At 43.4% G+C, this 19,787-nt stretch overlaps 3 protein-coding genes across 3 annotated transcripts; all 3 read left to right on the top strand.

Annotated features, from left to right (window-relative positions):
* The first annotated feature begins 1,092 nt into the window (after positions 1-1,092).
* Positions 1,093-5,429, top strand: LOC4352340 (uncharacterized). Its single transcript, XM_015764522.3, has 4 exons — positions 1,093-1,321; positions 1,407-1,500; positions 3,763-3,955; positions 4,991-5,429. Exons 2-4 carry the CDS (start codon positions 1,447-1,449, stop codon positions 5,119-5,121), a joined length of 378 nt encoding a protein of 125 aa, XP_015620008.1. The 5' UTR covers positions 1,093-1,321; positions 1,407-1,446; the 3' UTR covers positions 5,122-5,429.
* A 743-nt stretch (positions 5,430-6,172) lies between these two features.
* On the top strand, positions 6,173-12,278 carry LOC4352339 (heat shock protein 90-6, mitochondrial). Its single transcript, XM_015764520.3, has 20 exons — positions 6,173-6,487; positions 6,846-7,049; positions 7,141-7,214; positions 7,352-7,477; positions 7,557-7,650; positions 7,752-7,835; positions 7,965-8,108; positions 8,189-8,302; positions 8,381-8,437; positions 8,520-8,594; positions 8,719-8,823; positions 9,499-9,630; positions 9,721-9,813; positions 9,918-9,995; positions 10,085-10,339; positions 10,770-10,872; positions 11,147-11,321; positions 11,401-11,506; positions 11,590-11,679; positions 11,841-12,278. The coding sequence occupies exons 1-20, from the start codon at positions 6,347-6,349 to the stop codon at positions 12,024-12,026; spliced, it is 2,436 nt and encodes an 811-aa protein (XP_015620006.1). The 5' UTR covers positions 6,173-6,346; the 3' UTR covers positions 12,027-12,278.
* Positions 12,279-15,965: 3,687 nt separating this feature from the next.
* Positions 15,966-19,562, top strand: LOC4352338 (OBERON-like protein). The gene is made up of 3 exons (XM_015764792.3): positions 15,966-16,143; positions 16,280-17,575; positions 18,645-19,562. Exons 2-3 carry the CDS (start codon positions 16,318-16,320, stop codon positions 19,244-19,246), a joined length of 1,860 nt encoding a protein of 619 aa, XP_015620278.1. The 5' UTR covers positions 15,966-16,143; positions 16,280-16,317; the 3' UTR covers positions 19,247-19,562.
* The last annotated feature ends 225 nt before the right edge of the window (positions 19,563-19,787 follow it).

The following is a 19,787-nucleotide window of genomic DNA, read 5'->3' as shown; positions in this document are numbered from 1 at the left end:
CAACTGATCATCGAAAGAATTGCGTCACGCTGTTACTACAGAAGCATAATGACAACATATCAAACAACTATCAAATGAGCTATTAATTAGCATCGTGTCGGCAAGATAAAGTCCCTAGGGTACAACCAAAATGATAGGTCCCCAAAGTACGAATCGGATGATATGTCAGTTTGTTTATTTTGTCTAACCATATATCCATCCGCCTAATGCCACCGGATCTTTTAGGCTCTTTCAAATAGATGATTTGAAAAAAAAAATAGAACAATATAAAAAAAGATTTTAGTAGAAATATAAGTATGAATCAGAGGATTGCAAGACACATAAATATTCGTTTGATTAGGTTGTATGAAAAACACAGAAATAAAATAAGAGAAATAAACTCAAAGAAAATTTTATAAAATATTGGAGCTCTTGATAACTTTCCTTTATAAAATCTTTATAAGATTGTCTATTTCATTTAAATTTGAAAGGTATGATAGGATTTAATCTTTTATTTCAAATGTTTTTGTAGAAAATTTTCTTATAGAATTATAATCCTTTAAATTCTAAAATGATTAAACTTAAGCCATATATAATCACACTGTACACTGATTTTCAGACTTTTTAACTGGAAATTTGATGATGTAAATTCTTCATAGATTCAATCATGATTATCTTAATCTAATCACATCGATACCGCGTGATGTGTTTTGATTCTTTAAAAACGAAAGGCGACATGTGAAAGAAATTATAGCATCATATGTTATCTATATTTCCTAATAAGCCAAAACGACTTAAGAAATAAAAATTAATTTGTAGGTAAAACTTTTATATATTTGCTCGTGCCAACTTAAAAGTCAATGTTAAAAAATACGTTGAAAATATCTAAAAGTTAACTTTGAAATCAAGTTAAAAAAATATTAAAATTTAGCTTTTTTTTCTTCGACTATTAGGTCAAACCGATGGGACTCTCGGTGGCGACGCAAACCTTTTGAGAGGTGAGACGAGGCCCTGTCACGTAAAACTCCAAAACCTCAGGGTCCCATCTGCACAAGTACCCTCCCATCCAGCAGGCCCCACCACAAAATCCTTTTTCTTTTTTTCATTTTTTCTGTGCTTTTTTCTTCCTCCTTTTTTCACAGTGGCTTGCATCTGTCACCCTCCCGAGCTCCCCACTCGTCTCCACCTCCCCGCGATCCCCTCCTCCACTCCCCCCCGCGCGCTCCCATCAAGAGGAGAGAGAGTGAGAGGAGGTAGCTCTGCCACCGGAGCGGCTGCGGGGAGCGGCGGCAGTGCTCCTCCTTCCGGGGAGATCGGGGTCGCTGGTTGGATCCAAGAAACGGTAGCTTTCGGGGGTTGGTTCTTGTTTTTGGGGGAATCTTTCGGTTGGGGAGTGAGTTGGCTGATCTGTGTGTGTGTGTGTGCAGGGGAGGGGGATTTGCTGGCGGGGAGGAGCCGAGTAGGGAGATGAGCCGGGGGCGGTCGCCGGAGCCGCTGGATTTCTTCATCTGGACAGTCGAGGTACGCTCACCTGTGGACTCCCTCCCGTCTTCTTCTTCTTCTTCTTCTTCTTTTTCTGATTTTCTCCACCGACTAATTTGTGTTTTGGATGCTGATTTCGCGGAAATTTAGGGGCTCTCTCGTCGCCGCATTTCAGCTAGGTGGGGCTTTAGTTCGGGGGAATTTTTTGGTAGGGGATTGGGGGGGAACATTTGATATGATTGGTCTTTCAGTTTGCAGTTGTTCAGTCAGTTCTTAGCTTTAGTAGATTGCTTGTTCGGATTTGAGGGTGGACTCGTGGGGGCCAAATTTGGAGGTACATTTTTTATATGCTGTTAATTGCCAGACTTTTTCGTAGGCAGTTCATAAGCGGTTACTGCGGTTAGTATAAATCTTTTATGTGATTTTGTAATAAAGTTCCCTGTACTTCCTGCATATCTTATGCTTTTGTTCGAGGTTTCACTTGTTTTGCACTTGTCATTCAGTAAATCATTGATCGTTTAGCTTTATAAAGCTTGTGATGGGTTCTATTGTGTTGATGCCATTGTGCTGGGGTGCAAGGAAAACCATCAGACCATACAAGATACATGTGTTTCATGCATTTGTTTGCGAGCTTTTCGTTGGCCTAGTGAATGCTGTTACATTAAGTTCAGTTAACTGGGGCGCTCTTTTGCTTTGTATTACAATCGCGAATATAATATACTTTTTTGGCACAATATGGGATAATACATCCATTGTATGATACTGATTTGTGTTGCAATGGGCATAAATGCAACCTTTTAGACATCTATATACTGTCTGACTGCATATATTACCTCTTATCTTGAGCTAGAACGCCTAAACAAAGGATAACTAGTTTGATTGTAAATATTGCAGTGCAATAGTTCGGATTTTATCTTGTTAGAAATTGGGCCTATGTGCAATTCAGTTCAAGCCCTGCTAAATTTGTAGCAACCTGAACCTCCAACATAGCCCCTGCTAAGACAAAGTTTGATTAAGGACTAACCTAGAAGGCTAGCCCAAGTTTAATTCATGATGAGGAGCAGCCCAGACCAGATTTTAACTCTTGTCGAACTCAAGATATGTTTAGTATTACTTGGTTGAGTATTGCTCTGTTGGCTGAAATTGCGCTCAACTTTAAACAAGAGAGAGATTTACAAGCAGCTAACTCATGTGGTGAGCTGGTTCTCCATAAATATCTTTGTCACTAACCATCTAAAGTATTAATCCCTCTGTTCCTAAATATTAGCATTTCAAGTTTGTTTAGCAAATACTAAGGTTGAGGTAAAAGATTCCCTTTCAGTCACATCAGTGTCAGATTTGAATTGCTTGGATTACCTTTCTAAGCACCTGATTGGTTGAAAAATGGCTAGATTCCCATGCATTGGAATCAGTATCCTAGAAATGCTTATATCGTGTACAATAATTGAAACTTAGAGATGCTTATATTTGGGAACGGAGGGAGTATTATTTATCATTTAAAGTTGAGGACAGCTGTGCTCAATCATGAACAATGTATCTTCACATGCATATGTAGGTACATGCACTGTACAGCCTATCCAAAGTTTTCCAAGATTCATCCAAATGCATTATAATAAATAAAAGACGGGCTGATTGGTTTGAATTGAAATGGATCTGTTTCGAGGCACATTGACGGTGGTGAATAATACTTGAATTTTCATGTGCATCAATTGAAATGTTCCTTTCATTACAATGGAATACTTCCTCCGTTTCATATTATAAGACTTTCTAGCATTGCCTACATTCATATATATGTTAATGAATCTAGACATATATGTGTGCCTAGATTCATTAACATCTATATGAATGTGGGCAATGCTAGAAAGTCTTATAACCTGAAACGGAGGTAGTACAACTTTTCATAAGGGTTGCATGTGTTATCTAACACAAGCAGGTTTAGCATAATGTTTAAACCATATCTACCATGCCTTTTAATTTTCATGTGCCTATGCTTTCTCTTTTCGCTCTTTGTTCTTTTTGTCATTCATATCTATGTGGGTTTTGGTTCCTGTAAAATTGAAAAGGGCATCTTAGTTTCATTTAATCATTTTAAGGATCTCATCACGCGGTGATATTTACTCTGAAATAGTGTTTTCATTTGATCCTTATGTTTTGGCAATCTGTTTTTGTTCTAACTGACTAACTTGATATTTACCTATTCGCAGTTTTGAACATATAGCAGTTAGTGTCATGTGCATGATCGAAAGGGCATGTTACCTCAAGGTGCTTAATATTTACCTAAGATTATCAATTCTCTTTCAGGATGTTGGATTATGGCTTGAAGAGATAAACCTTGGCAGCTACAGGCAAGTTTTTGAGGAAAACGGTGTCAATGGAGAGTATCTTGAAAGCCTGTCGATGTTTACTACAGAACAGATTCTGCGGTTTATCAGGAGGTGCCATATGAAATGGGGAGATTTCATTACATTGTGCAAAGAGTTGAGGCGCATCAAAGGTTTGTATATTTCTGTGCCTTAGCCTTTAGTACGAAGGAATAACCATAACACATTTCTACTACTCTAAAAGCATTTTGCTGCTACATATTTTACCTTTTGTTTCTCATTTGATTTTATGATGTGCCAAGCAGTCGTCATAATCAAATTCTCTTTTCCTTTCACTAATGCCATGCTTTATGTCAAATTCGAAACCAATCAAAATACTAGTTGATTGAAGTGGTTGAAGGTCACTGTTTTAACTTTTACCCCTCAAAAGTTTTTGATGGTGCTATGCAAATTGATTCCTTTTATTTTGTTTTGATGTAAATATGAAGCACAAATAGATAAAAAACCATGATCCAATTATCAACATATATTGCATTATTCAAAAGTCAACTTTGACTAAGCATCAATATTACCTCAAAACATGCTGTGTGCCTGGTTAATTATGAATACATATCTTCGGAATGTTGGCTGAATGGATGATTATGCCGAATAGTATTATTGTGCAAGCACTTTAGGAATAATGGGGATGAGGATACTAGCAAAAGGTGATTGTGATTGGATCTGGTCCGCGTCAATAGTACTTTGAATTATGCTGCATGTTTTGCTAATTATGAATGGATATCTTTGGAATGTTGGTTGATTATGTCGAACAACATCGTTGCACAAGCACTTGGGGATAATTGGGATACTGGCAAATTAGCAAAAGGTGATTGTGATTGGATCTGGTCCCATCCTTACCATCACTTCGATCTACTTTTGGATTCTAGCATGGCACTGATGGGTATTGTAGACCAATATGTAAGACTGAATCTAGAAATACACCCTTGTTACACCATTGAACTTGTCTGATGGATTAATGAACTTGCCATACAAGTCTGCAAACTTTCGGCATTCTTTGAAGAGTTCTTTCTTTCTCTTTTGGTTCTTGTAGACAGTTTAAGATGCCATGATTGCACACAGATATTGATATGTACTTCTAACTGCTCAATTGGTTGGTGTTTTGGCACTGAATGTTTATTTACCTGACGCCTGCAAAATCTAATCTCCAGTGGCCTGCCTGAAAGGGGAGCAAGAAGTCCGCAGGCCATGGTGGGCGCCGTCATGCCTATCGGTGGTGTTCGTGAGGGCGGCCAAGCGGAACCGGCAGTCCCGAGTCGTCTCCCTGAAGCTGGAGCCCTAGTACCCATCCACCGCCTCAAATCTTTGCGCATTCGCCGTTCTACCCCGCCTTCCAGCTCCTCTTGGTGGAGGCGGCACTGCAACCGCACACCGTTGGTGTGCTAGTTCCCAGTGATATGAAAGGTCTTTTGCTGTGAAGAGCAGAAGTATGCTGCTCTACTATGTTCAACCGGTCCTCTTATCCTTTTTTTTCTTGATCTGTTTTAATCATGATATATAGGGTTTGGAATAGTAACCTTGGTGTAGACAAACAAGATACATATATTGTGCAGATGGTTCCCCTTAAAAGTTTCTGCTGCTTGCAAGTCAGTCTGAGCTTGTTCTAGTAGGTATTTTTATCTTGTGAAAGATTGATCCCCCTAGAGATCTTGATCAATCTGCAGAAAATGCAGATGTTTTATTTGGTGTTGGTAAAAAAAAAAACACTACTACTTCCAACATTTCTTTTATTTGATGACATTGTAGAATTAGAATCTGTCTGGTCAATCACTCAAAAACTTTGCATCATTGATACTTTTCAATTTACATGAACAAGGGAGAACCGCATCACTAAAACTTCCATTAGGAATACTTCTGTAAAATTTATCATTTGTATAAATTTTACTGATGTCTTTGTTATGAAAAAGATATCCCTGGTGGTTATATGTATCTAGACCTGGCCCTTGGGCGTGTACATTGTATCTGTACAATGTAGCAGGAGTACACGTGTATCCAGAACCTTCTGCCGTATCCAAGCAAGAGGTGTGCAGTGACTGACAGGTGGGCCGCATTAAAAGCAGGCCCACTTGTCAGCCGTAATCCTCCTCTTGCTAGCCTTCTGGATTCTGGAACCTTCTCCCACGGGGTGGACCCCACATGTCATCGTCTCAAAACAGTTACGCTGGACTTTACCGCAGGTGCACCTAGCATCTCCGCGACGAGCCAATCCAGAACCTTCTCCCCCCAAAAACCCTCGGCCACTCGTCCGCCCTCTCACTGACAGTGGGGCCCACGCGGTGGGGCCACAAGGTCAGTGACCCGTAGTAACCCCCCATCTTCTTGCTCCGCAAGGCGCACGCCATTTATACGCCTCCGTCCTCCGTCGCGCCGCCCCCACAAAAACCCTACCGCCGCCCCCAAAACCCTCGCCTCGCCGTCGCCGCCGCCGCCGCCGTTGCTGTCTCCCCTCGGCGAATCCACGGTAGCTCTCCCGCTCCCCCTCCTCGGTGGTAGGAGTAGCGGAGGAGATGCTCGGGGCCTCGAGGCGTTCCGTCTGCACCGCCGCGGCGGCGGCGGCGGCCGGGTCACGCCGCCGCGCCGCCGCCGGCGTCGCCTCCGCCGTTTCCGGGGATTCCTCCGTCTCGTCTTCCTCGGCGCCCCCACGCTCGGTACGTGCCATCTCCGGCCTTGACTTTCTCTACGGCTGCGGCTGTTTCGGGCTGGTTGCGGGTTCAGAGGGAAAATGTGGGGGCTGGTCGTGATCGCAAATTAGCGGAAATTGAGTGGTGCTTAATCTGTATAGTACTCTTGTTCGCCCATTACGTGGTATCAATTTGAGTTAATTTTGCGGTGTGTGTTAATTCAAGCTAATTCGTTGGTTTAAGTTCATCTTGTTGATTGTGATATTTAATAGTCGATTGGGGGAATCATTAGATTTTTACTGTCTGATTGATTGTTTGAATTGAGTCGAGCCTTTGAGCTTCTGTATGTGATACTCACAACCCACATGTATCGTCCGATTCTCAGGTGATTAATGGGGAGCCTGGTGTCCCTCAGCTTCAGAAGAGGTTGCTCTCTGTGCTTGCTGCGCCCAAGCTTACCGGGACCGACAATGCTGCCTCCCTCAAGCTGAGGGAGGGTTCCCTTGTTGGCAGGCGATATGAATCGAGTGCTGCAGCAGTTGATTCTTCTGATACGCCACCTGTGGAGAAGCATGAGTACCAGGCAGAGGTAACTACTGGAGCAATGGCTAATGTTTTATTTTTCTTAATCAATCTCGTGTTACCAACGGTGTCATGATATTGTCCAATGTGCATGGCAGGTCAATAGGCTCATGGACTTGATTGTTCACAGCTTGTATAGCAACAAGGAGGTGTTTCTTCGAGAGCTTGTCAGGTGGGTGTCATTCAAGAACATAAGTTGTTCACTAATTGAAGTTTGTACTAATCATCATCTTGGTTTACTCTTGTGCGTTTAGTTTGATCTCTATGGTTTAATTTTTTTTAATTTCTTCATCGTGTATCTGTTTGCAGCAATGCAAGTGATGCACTTGATAAGTTGCGGTATCTTAGTGTCACTGATCCTGATCTTATAAAGGATGGTGCTGGTCTTGACATTCGCATCCAAACAGATAAGGAGAATGGAATAATAACAATCACGTAAGTATTAGTTACTTGATCAATTATGTGGCTCCTTTCTTGCAAACTCATGCCTGCATTTGCTCCTTTTTATCTTTAGTGATACTGGGATTGGTATGACGAGGCAAGAACTTGTTGATTCTCTTGGAACTATAGCGAGCAGTGGAACTGCCAAATTCCTTAAGGCACTAAAGGTGTGTTCCATTTGCACTTTGCTGATGTTACCTTCATGTCCTTATTTTTCTTTGTTTCTTATCCTGTCATATTACTAATCTTAAGTATTATTATATAATAGGAGAGCCAAGAGGCTGGTGTTGACAGCAACTTGATTGGTCAATTTGGTGTTGGATTCTATTCTGCGTTTCTTGTTTCTGATAAGGTAAGATGCTATCGTGATTGTCTTTAATTAGAAGGTTAATAGCTGGCTGTTAATGACCTAGTGTTTATTTCCCATTGTCCTTGGCTGACATGTTAATATTTCATGAATATTATTTATTTTGTCTAATAGGTTGCAGTGTCAACTAAGAGCCCAAAATCTGACAAGCAATATGTTTGGGAAGGCGAGGCAGAATCTAGTTCTTACACCATTAGAGAGGAGACAGACCCAGAGAAGCTCCTTCCTAGGGGAACTCGCCTTACTCTGTACCTTAAGGTCTATTTGCTTATTTTGATATCATCCAACTCATTTTATACATGACCTGTTTCTAACTACAATTCTTGGTATTGTTTCAGCGTGAGGACAAGGGTTTCGCACACCCTGAGAAGATTCAGAAACTTGTGAAGAATTACTCACAGTTTGTTTCCTTCCCTATTTATACTTGGCAAGAGAAAGGTTACACAAAAGAGGTGAATGCTCTTCCTTTGTTAATTATTTTTTATTGGACCAATGCATCAATTTAATTGTGGCATATTTTGCTCTTTTAGGTTGAGGTCGATGAACCTGTTGAAGCTAAAGAAGGCGACGATGAGACTAAAACAGAGGTAACTGTGATATGCTTTTCTGCCAAGATAAATCTGTTATACTTAATACTTGTGCATAATTGTATTACCATGATATTAACAGGTTAAGAAAAAGACAAAAACAGTTGTTGAGAAGTACTGGGATTGGGAGCTTACAAATGAAACACAACCTATATGGGTGAGATTTGATCTGTTCAGTGTGCTAATATGTTTTTATTAATGAATGCACCCATCACTTATTGAAAATATGAAGGTTCCAAAAAAAAACTGAAGCTTTTTTTTTCATTCTCTGTTTATGGTAGCTTCGGAACCCTAGAGAGGTATCAACTGAGGAGTACAATGAGTTTTACAAGAAGACATTCAATGAGTACATGGATCCCTTAGCATCCTCACACTTTACTACAGAGGTATGTCTGATTGCATTTGATTAGTTATCAGTTGATTCTTTCTTTTTGTCAATTGAACCAGAATCAAGGTTGATATAGGTAGCAGTGCAGTTATTTTGATGATATGTTCATTGTGCATGACTATTCTATGAAGACAAGTTTTTTTTCATGCTTATACATTTGACAAATTTAACCAAACTTGCGATATCACAGTATTCTGTAACTGCTGTGACCAAATTAATATCTTCATACTATTCTTTCACAAAGAGTCAAAGACACACGAGTGCTATTCATCAGGCAAACATATTTATATACAGGAACAGATAATAGTTCATCCTTCGTTAACACTAACTCAGCTGGTAAAGTTATGTAATACATGTCTATTGCTGCATATGCGACTCTTCATTTCAATTATGGTGGTTCTATTCAAATATTTTTTTGGATATCCACAAGCATGCGAATGTTTGGTTTTGTAACATTGTATTGCATTATTCAGTGAAAATGATATTGTGATCAGTGCGGCAAAGATGCCAAACTGGTTCATCTTTTTGGTTAGAATTGCACCGATCTCCATGTGATAGTTCATTTATCTTCATGGATTGGCACCAATATAGCACATCTGTCTATCTCACGGTAAAACTGTGCCTGATTGCACTTCACAGGCTCACTTGGCTGTGTTTGATTTTATTCATGCAGGGGGAAGTAGAATTCAGATCTATTCTCTATGTGCCTGCTACAAAGAAGGAGGATATAACTGATAGGAAGACCAAAAATATCAGGCTTTATGTTAAGCGCGTGTTTATATCAGACGACTTTGATGGGGAACTGGTATGCTTAATACACAGCAGCTCTTCATGATTCTTTGTCAAGTTTTAGATAACCATGGAAATCTGACAATAAAAAAATGTTATTGATCAGTTCCCAAGATACCTGAGCTTTGTGAGGGGTGTTGTTGACTCAAATGACCTTCCATTAAATGTTTCTCGTGAGATCCTGCAAGAAAGCCGAATTGTAAGTGTTAATGAATGGTTTTCTGTCTATGTCTTGTACATTTCTATCATGATCTTCTAACATTGATTTATCTTTCCTTTTTTTTTCCTTCTTGTTTGTTACAGGTGCGTATAATGAGAAAGAGGTTGGTGCGAAAGGCCTTTGATATGATACTTGGCATCTCTTGTAGCGAAAACAGAGATGTAAGTTGTTTACTTTCCTTTTGTGCATGATGCCTCTGTTCTCTCCCTTATCCTTCAGTAGTTCAGTTCTCACCTGAAATTTACTGTAGGACTATGAAAGGTTCTGGGAAAACTATGGCAAGTTCTTAAAGCTGGGTTGCATGGAAGACAAGGAAAATCACAAGAGAATTGCTCCTTTGCTCCGATTCTTTTCTTCTCAAAGCAATGAAGAATTAATTAGCTTGGATGAATACGTGGAAAATATGAAACCTGAGCAAAAGGACATTTACTACATTGCTGCGGACAGTTTGAGTAGTGCAAAACATGCTCCTTTCCTGGAGAAGCTCAATGAAAAAGAGTACGAGGTATGTACTGTGAATAGCTTACCATGTTTGCAGACACATGATCATATTTCTTAATTATATTTTGCTATTGGATTCTGGGCTTTATTGAATGCATTCATTGCCCATGCAAACTTTGCCCTGAAAGGCAAATATAGTTTACTGGCCTTCAGGGCCTGTTGAATTTCATAGTTGAGATGCCTTATATTTTCCCAAATATTGGAACAAACATGCTTGTTTTTGCTACTATCTCACTGACATCTAGCCATCTAGAAGGCTTAAGCCGGAGAACCCAATGGCAAAAACAGTGTTGCAGTACTGCTGAATGGCAAAAACAAAGTTTCTGTATTTGTTTACATGTCTTACTGATTAATGCTTTTACCCAGAAATGAGTTGATTCACTTCATCACTTGTTTCCTTTTTGTGACGGTTCTAACTTGTGTATATTTTGTAGGTTCTATTTTTAGTTGACCCAATGGATGAAGTGTCTGTCACAAATCTGAACTCCTACAAGGATAAGCGTTTCGTTGATATTAGCAAGGAAGACTTGGACTTAGGTATGCATACACAATCTTTGAAACCTCCTTCTACTGCTGAATGAGATGAGTTTGAAAATAGTTGTTTTGCCACATGAGAATTATTATTGTCCTTCATTATGGCAAGACTTGTTTATATTTCACCCTTTTAATATAATGAATAGAGCCCTGTATGTCTTGTTTATATAATAAATGTAGGCAATGTCTTAACCTTGCAGAATTGGGACAATTACCTCATTTCAGTCGTGTAAATCTTTTTTCCTGATTTCTGATTTTCATCTATAATGTAACTTAGGTGATAAGAATGAGGAAAAAGAGAAGGAGATCAAGCAGGAATACAGCCAAACATGTGACTGGATCAAGAAACGCTTGGGTGAAAAGGTTGCTCGAGTTGATATATCAAACCGTCTCAGCTCATCACCATGTGTTCTAGTTGCAGCTAAGTTTGGTTGGTCTGCGAACATGGAAAGGTTAGTCTCTATCATGTTGACCTTTCTAGCACATAATTCTTGTAACTTAAAGTTCTTAATAGTATTGTTGTGTTAACAGGTTGATGAGAGCGCAATCTATGGGTGACATGTCATCTCTGGATTTCATGCGTTCTAGGAAAGTTTTTGAAATCAACCCAGAGCATGAGATCATCAAGGGCTTGAATGTAAGTGTTCGGTCTGCTGTTTGCACTTCGCGCTTGTAATTTCCTGATAGTCCTTATGGGTTCCTTTTTCCTCCTCAATGCAGGCTGCCTGCAGAGCCAACCCTGATGACCCAGAAGCTCTAAAGGCTGTAGATATCCTGTTTGAAACTTCTATGATCTCTAGTGGCTTTACAGTAAGTACACCTGATTGCCTTCTTTTCCATCAAATAACCCTGGTCCATTTGATATGATAGGATATTCCGCCTTACCGTTGTGCATGTTTTCTATACTGAATGTCGTAATCTGTTTAAATTTCATCAATTTGTGTCATCTCATTTGTGGTATCATATTGCAGCCTGACAACCCTGCCGAGCTAAGTGGGAAGATATATGAGATGATGAGCACAGCTATGGCCAGCAAGTGGGCCTCGCACGCTCAACCCGCTGAGATGAACCTGCAGCGAGACTCACCTGTCAGCTCTGAGCCGATTGAAGCCGAGGTGATTGAGCCGGAGTTGGTGGACGATAGCCAGAAGAAATAAGGGAATCGTCGAGTTTTCCCTCAAGTTCTATAAACCTTAGGTTCTTTTTCGGATCCATTTCATACGATTATGCCGTCCTCCCAGAATATTGTAGCTTAATTTTGTTGCCGAAACGCTGAGATTTTTTTTTTTCAGTTTGGTTGAGCGGCCAGTGCAATGAGCTGTGTGTTAAACCAATAGGATTGTGTTATGTTAGGAATAATGGTTTCTTTGCTAGGAACAATTACTTTGAAACAATCCTTTGCTCTCCAATTTTTCCATTGCTCACTTATCTCCTGCGCAAGTAAAACATGATCAAGTATTAGTATAAAATTCAAGCAATATTCGTCCTGCTCTAAATTTCTTATTGGTATATATTGCTTGAATTTCTATTAAGTAATGCAAGGAATCGCCTCTTAAAATGATTTATGGTCAGATTTGTTTTTTCTCTACTTTGTCTCTTAGTGTATTGTCATATTGCTCTTCTAGCATTGACATTGGTCATCAAAGAAAGACACTTGTAGACTGTAGTAAAGATATTCCAATCCAGTATGTACTGTCCATTTTAAACGTAGTCATTAGACTTTTGATCGTTTTGTTTTTTTTTTCTAACTTTGATCATTTGTCTTATTTGAAATTTGTTTATGATTAGTATTTTTATTAAAATTAAATGATAAAACATGAATAGCACTTTAGCGTGACTTATTTTTATTTTTTAAAAAAATTTCAAATATTAGTATTTTTATTAAAATTAAATAATAAAATATAAATATAAATAGTACTTTAAGCGTGACTTATATTTTTCTTTAATTCTAAAAAAATTTAAATAAGACGGGAAATTAAAATTGGATATGAAAACTTATGGCCGAGCTTAAAATGAAACGGAGGGAGTATCTGCATAGGACCTATAGATGTTCTACAGATGTTTATTGTCATATAACCAGCAAAACATTCATTAAATTGAGTGATCATCTACATTCATCATGTATTAAAAAACATCTTTATTTAAGAAGCCAAACTCACCTGAGTTGGCCTGGTTTGATAGGCTTGCTCAATTTGTTGCCCAAATCAACCGTATCAAAATAATTTTAGTGCGATGTTTCTCTTGATATAAATACAAGTCTATAGTCTTAGAAGACAATAGTCAGAAAAAGAAAAAGACAGTCGCCCCAAGTGTCTACGACTGGTCCTGCTATTAAAACAGAACAAGCACAAAACATCCCTAAAAAATGGTCTTCTAAGCGATGCCTCCAAGGAGGAAATGACGCTAGCGCGCCGCCAAGGGGAGAATCAGGATGTGGTTTTCACCTAAAGAAACCAATGAGAGATAAGAGAAAATGTGGCAATGCCCCAAGGGGAAAGTGGCGCCTCATCTGTGACGGCCTATAGTTTAGGCCCGATTGAGATGAGAGTCATCCGTGACGGGCTATAATTTAGGTCCGATTGAGGTGAAAGTCATCCGTGACGGCCTATAGTTTAGGCCCGTTAGAGATGAGAGTCATCCGTGACGAGCTATAGTGTTGGCCCGATTGAGATGTGTGTCATCTGTGACGGCCGGATGCCCGATTGAGATATTTTACCATATTAGTGACCTTTGCTCTGTGACGTGGGCCCTACCCGATAGAGATGAGGCTTGTCGCCCGTTACAGATGACCGAACCCATGCTAGTGGCTCAATCTTTCTCTAAACTTGAAATTGTACCGGCGTGAACGTAGCCGCCAACTCCCGCGCCAATGGTTACATATCCGTTTCAGCAGAAACCACTAGCTAATCCCCTTTAATGCACAGCTACCGCGTCGACGCCTCATTGCTGGCCAGCCTTCAGGGTAGGATCTCAACCTCCGGCGCACTCCAATTCGATCCACATAGTTGGGTTGGAGAGGGATAGGGTGTGAGAGAAGTAGGGCTGGATGTCGAGCTGGCTCGGCTCGGCTCGGCTTGGTCTGGCTCGTTAGGATAACGAGCTAGCTCGGCTTGGCTCGTTATCCTAACGAGCTAGAAACCCAGCTCGGCTCAGCTCGTTTGAAAGCTCGAGCCAGCTCGTTAGGCTCGTGAGCTTTGGGGGCAGCCGACGACCATGGAGGCACGGAAGCAACTCAACCTCGCCGGCACCTTGATAGCTTGCCGGCGACCACGGGGAGGAGCTTGACGGCAGAGGAAACGAGCTTGAGCTCGCCGACGACCACGTGGAGGAGCTTGACAGCGGAGGAAACGAGCTTGAGCTCGCCGGCGACCACAGGGAGGAACTTGGTGGCAGAGGGGATGAGCTCGAGCTCGCCGGCGACCACGGGGAGGAACTTGGCGGTGGAGGGACGAGCTCGAGCTCGCCGGCGACCACGGGGAGGAGGGCGATGGAGGAGACGAGCTCGAGCTTGCCGGCGGCGTTAGGCACAGGGGGAGGGACGGAGAGCGGCGGCGGCGCGTGGGACGAGCTCGAGCTCGAGCTCGCCGATGGAGTCAGGCGTGGGGGCAAGGAGAGGCGAAGAGCGGCGGGCCGACGGCGTCGGGCGCTGGGGTTGGGTAGCGGCATCGGTCACTGGGGTGGAGGCGCAGAGCGGTGGTGCTGGGGTGGGGGAGACGAGGAGCTCAGCCGCCACCACCAGGGAAGGGGGAAGGGAAGCTAGGGTTTTGGTTTTTGGTCTATTGGGCCTTCTAAATAAATGGGCCTATGGGCTTTGTGGCCTAGCAGCCTGGCTCGTTAAGGCTCACGAGCAGCTCGCGAGCCAGCTCGAGCTGGCTCGTTATCTCTAACGAGCTAAACTTCCAGCTCGGCTCGTTAGGAAAATCAAACGAGCCGAGCTTGTCACGAGCCGAGCGAGCTAACGAGCCACGAGCTTCTCGTGAACCCCTAGAGAGAAGAATGGATCCCCTCTCCCCCGCATTCACTCGTCCAACGTGTCCATCTTGTTGCGGCAAGCTGCCGCCGCAAAAGGACTGACTCCTGAAAATAAGCTTGTCGCAGCCTTCAAAGCCTACATCATGGCGCTACCGTCGTTGCCGCCTCAACCAGGCTGTCCGTGTTCGAACGGGCTGCCTGGCCGTGTCGCCGTCGCCTTCGTCCTTCCACCGCGACAGCCTCCTCACCGCTGTGCCCTCCCACCATGGCAGGCTCGCCGGCATACCGTTTCCACGCCGTGCTCACCTGCCTCCCGCCGTCGAGATCACCCACGCCTGCTGTCGCTCGCCACGACTCCTCCCTCTGGCCGACTACTGCCGTCGCCCACACCGGCCTCTTGCCGCTAGTTGTGCTGGCCGGCTGCTGCCATCACCTATGTAGACCCCTGCCACCAACCGTGCTAGCCACCACAGCCATCGCCCGTTCTTCCCGCCGGCCTATCGTATTACCGAAATTTGATAGTGTTGGTTTTGTTTGGACTTATGCTTTTATCAATTTTTGATAGAGTTTTAAGATTGAACTTTTAGAAATAGAAAAATTTAATAAGGTAGCAATGATTAAAGTGTGTTTAGTTTGTTGTCTGACTAAAACTTGGTAAGGTTAAAAGTATCAACAAACTAAGGTTAAAATGTGTTTGATGTTTGGGTTCTATATTGCCACGCTCGAGATTTGATTCAAACACGCGGTTAATCCACATTATTTTCAAACGGACCATTCGAACATCGGATTATCGTACGAGCAATGAAAAAAAAATTTCAAGCCCTTTGCAGAATTCTCAAAAAAAAAAAACCCTTTGCAGAAAAAAAAGAAAAAGAAAAACCCATCCAATCCAACGAACAGTAGTACATCCTCGGAGACGGAGTCGTGACGGTCAAATCTGCAAAAGCGAAAGCCGCCCACTGCAACAAGTCCGCAACCACCAATGCCCCACCCGTGGGCCCAGCCATCCATCCATTCCGCGTTTTCCCCGCCCACCGGTCAAACCGGTCACCCTCCCCACTACAGCCGGTCACCCCACTCTCCCCCACTTGATAATAATAATTACTCCGTAATTAAATAATTTCGTTTTGGAGCTCGACCTGGACTCCATTACTCGCAGAAAAGTCAAATCCAATCAAATCAAAATCCAACCCAACTGCGCCGAGGAGGACGGACCAACTCCGGCTACTCCCCGCCGCCGCCGCCGCCGCCGCCGTCGGCAGGAGGAGGAGGAGCTAGGTCGCCGCCCCGCCCCACATCGAGGTGAGCTTCTTCTGCCAAAGCTCTCTCCGACGAGGTCTCCGCCCGACGGATGGGGTTGGAATGGATCCGGCTCGTCGGCGAGCGAGCGAGCGAGATTCGTGATTCGATGAGCGATTGATGCCGCCTACTTTTGCAGGATTAGGGTTTGCTTTGTGTTTGCCCGACGCGAGGAGGATGGGGACCTCATCGGGAGCCAACTTCCACCAGCAGCAACCGCCCCCGCCGACGTCCTCCGCCGCGGCCGCGGCAGGAGCAGCGGCGGTGGCGCAGGGGATGCTGCCGCCGCGGAGGCCCACGGGGCTGCAGACCTCGCTGTCGCTAGCCTCCTCGGAGCAGGTCGGCTCGCCGGAGATGCAGGAGCCGGGTTCGAATTCCGACCAGGGGCACGACTCCGCCACCGAGAGCGCTAGCTCCAGGGAGACGTGGCCCGCCGAGCCCAACCACGGTAGTGCGGCCGCCGTCGTGGCCGCCTCCACCGCCGCTAGCGGCGGCGGTGGTGTTGTTGGTGGAATTGGTGTTGGTGTGAGGATCGTGGACAAGGAGAAGGAGGTGGGGAATGGTATCCCCAAGCTGCAGGTGATCCGCGGGTCATCCCGCCTTGATCGGATGTCGCTGCGGGAGGTTGCCCGGGAGAGGGTCGATCTAGTTGCTGAGAAAATGAAGGTGATGCCGGAGGAGCACTTGGAGGACATGAAGAACGAGCTCAGGTCGATTCTGGAGGGCACGGGTGGTTCTCACCATATCGAGGAGTTCCTGTATCTCCAGAAGTTTGTGCAGAGTAGGGGCGATCTCACCCAGACCATGCTCTCGATGGCGCATCATGTGCAGCTCGAGATCCTCGTCGCGATCAAGACTGGAATCCAGGCGTTCTTGCACCCCAGCGTTACCATTCCTCAGAACCGCCTGGTGGAGGTCTTCTTGTACAAGAGGTGCCGGAACATCGCTTGCCAGAGTGCCCTCCCTGCGGAGGAGTGTAGATGCAATGTTTGTTCTAACAGGAATGGGTTCTGTAACCTCTGCATGTGTGTGATCTGCAACAAGTTTGATTTCGAGGTCAACACATGCCGCTGGATTGGGTGTGATTTCTGCTCTCACTGGACTCACACGGACTGCGCGATTCGTGATGGCCAGATTGGGATGGGTCAATCCATTAAGAGTGGTACTGGTCATGCTGAAATGCTTTTTAGGTGCCAGGCTTGCCAGAAAACATCGGAGCTGTTAGGTTGGGTTAAGGATGTCTTCCAACAATGTGCTCCTGGTTGGGACAGGGATGCTTTGTTACGTGAGCTTGAGTTTGTCTGCAAGATATTCCGTTTAAGTGAAGACTCAAAAGGGAGGAAGTTGTTCAGGAAATGTGCAGATCTGATTGAAAGGTTACGGAATAGCCCCGCGGATGCTATCAATCCTCGGATGATACTGCAGGTGCTCCAAGGTATGAATATTATCCTTAACTGAGACTTGCATTAGCACTTGATTTGCTGGTATCCTATTAGCATGTATCTGCTTCTTCATTTACTAAATTCTCCATATAAGCCTTCTTAATTCTGTATATTGATTAGTGGTACTGTACACATGTATTATTGTAGGCTTCTATTACCACCCTCTTAATTCAGTTGAAAGCTTATACATTCCTGTGATATAGGTGGTCAGCAAAATGTATTTAGCTATTCAAATTATACAGCAATATGTGTCCACCCTTGTTTGCAGATCTATTGCTCTACATTACAAGAGCATGTATTCTGAGGGTCTGATTGTTATTTGCTTCCTGATTTTGTTTTCACACTTACATGTGCTTGTTTATCAAAATAAACTACCTTGGTCTGGTTATTGTTGCTACCTTGCTGGGGCTAATTTCTTATAATCTTATTTGTGTCTTTTGTGTGATTAATCCCTTTGTAAACGATTCAGAACAACGTATTCATATGTATGCTAGCACTCAGAATGAGTGTTGACACCATGTAGGCTGGCCTAGTTCTATTTAATATTATTTTCCCCTCGAGCCTGTTATGGCCATGACTCACGAAATTGTTTACTGCAAATATCCAGGCAAACAGCCCACTGTAAAATCCTGAACTATGTTCTGTATTGTTTAGAATGCACGTATGCTTCAGATTTGTGTCTGTACTAAGTCAACCTGCACTCCAAGTTGATTGTAAAGCTATTTATTATGCCATTGATGTGGGGCTGGAATTTGGAGCACATTTATCTTGTGGTTGAATGATGACAGAAAGAACTAGTTGTTGCATTTAGAATTCTTCAAGTTCATTGCCATGGGATGTTGGGAAACTGTGGGTATTAGTTGCTTGTTGAACTCCTATGTGAAATGCGTGTTTTGGCCAAGCACTTTATGGATCAATACATGCCTTTTGCTCTTGCTCCACACCTAGAATCCTATATTGCACAGTTCTTGTTACTTGGTATTCTAAATTTTTATGTGCATCACTGATTTTGGTTTCTTAGATTTGATTCATTAACACTGAACTATGCTTACGTTTTGACAGAGCTCGAGTTGGATTCCCCCAAGAGCACAGAAAATGAAGAAATAGGGCGCTTGATCACTCCTCAGGAGGCCTGTAATCGTATTGCAGAGGTTGTCCATGAAGCCGTTAAAAAGATGGAGCTTGTTGCTGAAGAGAAAATGCGACTCTACAAAAAGGCTCGCATTGCTGTGGAGGCCTGTGACCGGGAGCTTGACGAGAAGGCCAGAGAGCTTCAGGAGCTGAAGGCCGAGAGGCTGCGCAAGAAGCAGCAGGTGGATGAGCTAGAGAGCATTGTCCGGTTGAAGCAGGCCGAGGCCGAGATGTTCCAGCTGAAGGCAAACGAGGCCCGTCAGGAGGCTGACAGGCTCCAGAGCATCGCGCTTGCCAAATCTGAGAGGGCCGAGCAGGACTACGCCAGCCTATACCTGAAGCGCCGCCTGGAGGAAGCTGAAGCAGAGAAGCAGTTCCTCTTCGAGAAAATAAAGTACCAGGAGACCCAGAGGCCCATGCAGGCGAGCGGCAGCGGCGCCGGCGATTCATCGCAGACGCCCATGCTCTCCAAGATTCACGACCTCCTCAAGAACGTCCGCAGCATACCGCCGAAGACGGAGGGGCATCAATGAAAACAAAGAGCAGCAGAGCTGCATACGATTCAGGTTGGTGAATCTTAGGTGTCCTTGTGCTGATGTACTCCTACGCTGATTTCCTTCGGTGTAAATTGTTAGCAAAAGTCGTTGTAACAATATTATTGGAGCTAACGGTGTGCTATCGTAGGATCCAATATATACTTAGCTTCGGTGTTTGCAGTTGAGCATGGATGAGAAATAGCTGAAGCACCCTGTACTCTGTAATAGCCAAAAAAAGAACTTCTATCATGTATGACCATTTCTGACATTGTTAGATCGAATAATTTGTATAATTTGTGTTGTAACTTCTGTACGTAACCCTGTCATTTACTATTTGGTTAAATGTGAAATTGTGAATCTTCATGAGGAGACATACTTCTGGAAAAGCCTGCGTGATCCAAGAGAAGTGTCAGTCTGTACCACACTGCACTGGCAACTTCCATGGCTGGGCTGTGTTTAGTTCACACTAAAGTTTGGTTGAAATTGGTACGATGTGATAGAAAAGTTATGTGTGTATGAAAGATTTGATGCGATGGAA

The sequence above is a fragment of the Oryza sativa genome, chromosome 12 (genome assembly GCF_034140825.1).
Source record: "Oryza sativa Japonica Group chromosome 12, ASM3414082v1".
Classification (NCBI taxonomy): domain Eukaryota; kingdom Viridiplantae; phylum Streptophyta; class Magnoliopsida; order Poales; family Poaceae; genus Oryza; species Oryza sativa.
This window is presented reverse-complemented; position numbering and strand designations above follow the sequence as displayed.

Coding starts and splice junctions, on each gene's coding strand:
- LOC4352340 (XM_015764522.3), top strand. CDS start 1,447: ATGAGCCGGGGGCGGTCGCCGGAGCCGCTGGATTTCTTCATCTGGACA. Junction 1,501..3,762: donor TCTTCATCTGGACAGTCGAG/GTACGCTCACCT, acceptor ATTCTCTTTCAG/GATGTTGGATTATGGCTTGA. Junction 3,956..4,990: donor AGAGTTGAGGCGCATCAAAG/GTTTGTATATTT, acceptor TCTAATCTCCAG/TGGCCTGCCTGAAAGGGGAG.
- LOC4352339 (XM_015764520.3), top strand. CDS start 6,347: ATGCTCGGGGCCTCGAGGCGTTCCGTCTGCACCGCCGCGGCGGCGGCG. Junction 10,340..10,769: donor TCAATGAAAAAGAGTACGAG/GTATGTACTGTG, acceptor TATATTTTGTAG/GTTCTATTTTTAGTTGACCC. Junction 11,507..11,589: donor AGATCATCAAGGGCTTGAAT/GTAAGTGTTCGG, acceptor TCCTCAATGCAG/GCTGCCTGCAGAGCCAACCC.
- LOC4352338 (XM_015764792.3), top strand. CDS start 16,318: ATGGGGACCTCATCGGGAGCCAACTTCCACCAGCAGCAACCGCCCCCG. Junction 17,576..18,644: donor GATACTGCAGGTGCTCCAAG/GTATGAATATTA, acceptor ACGTTTTGACAG/AGCTCGAGTTGGATTCCCCC.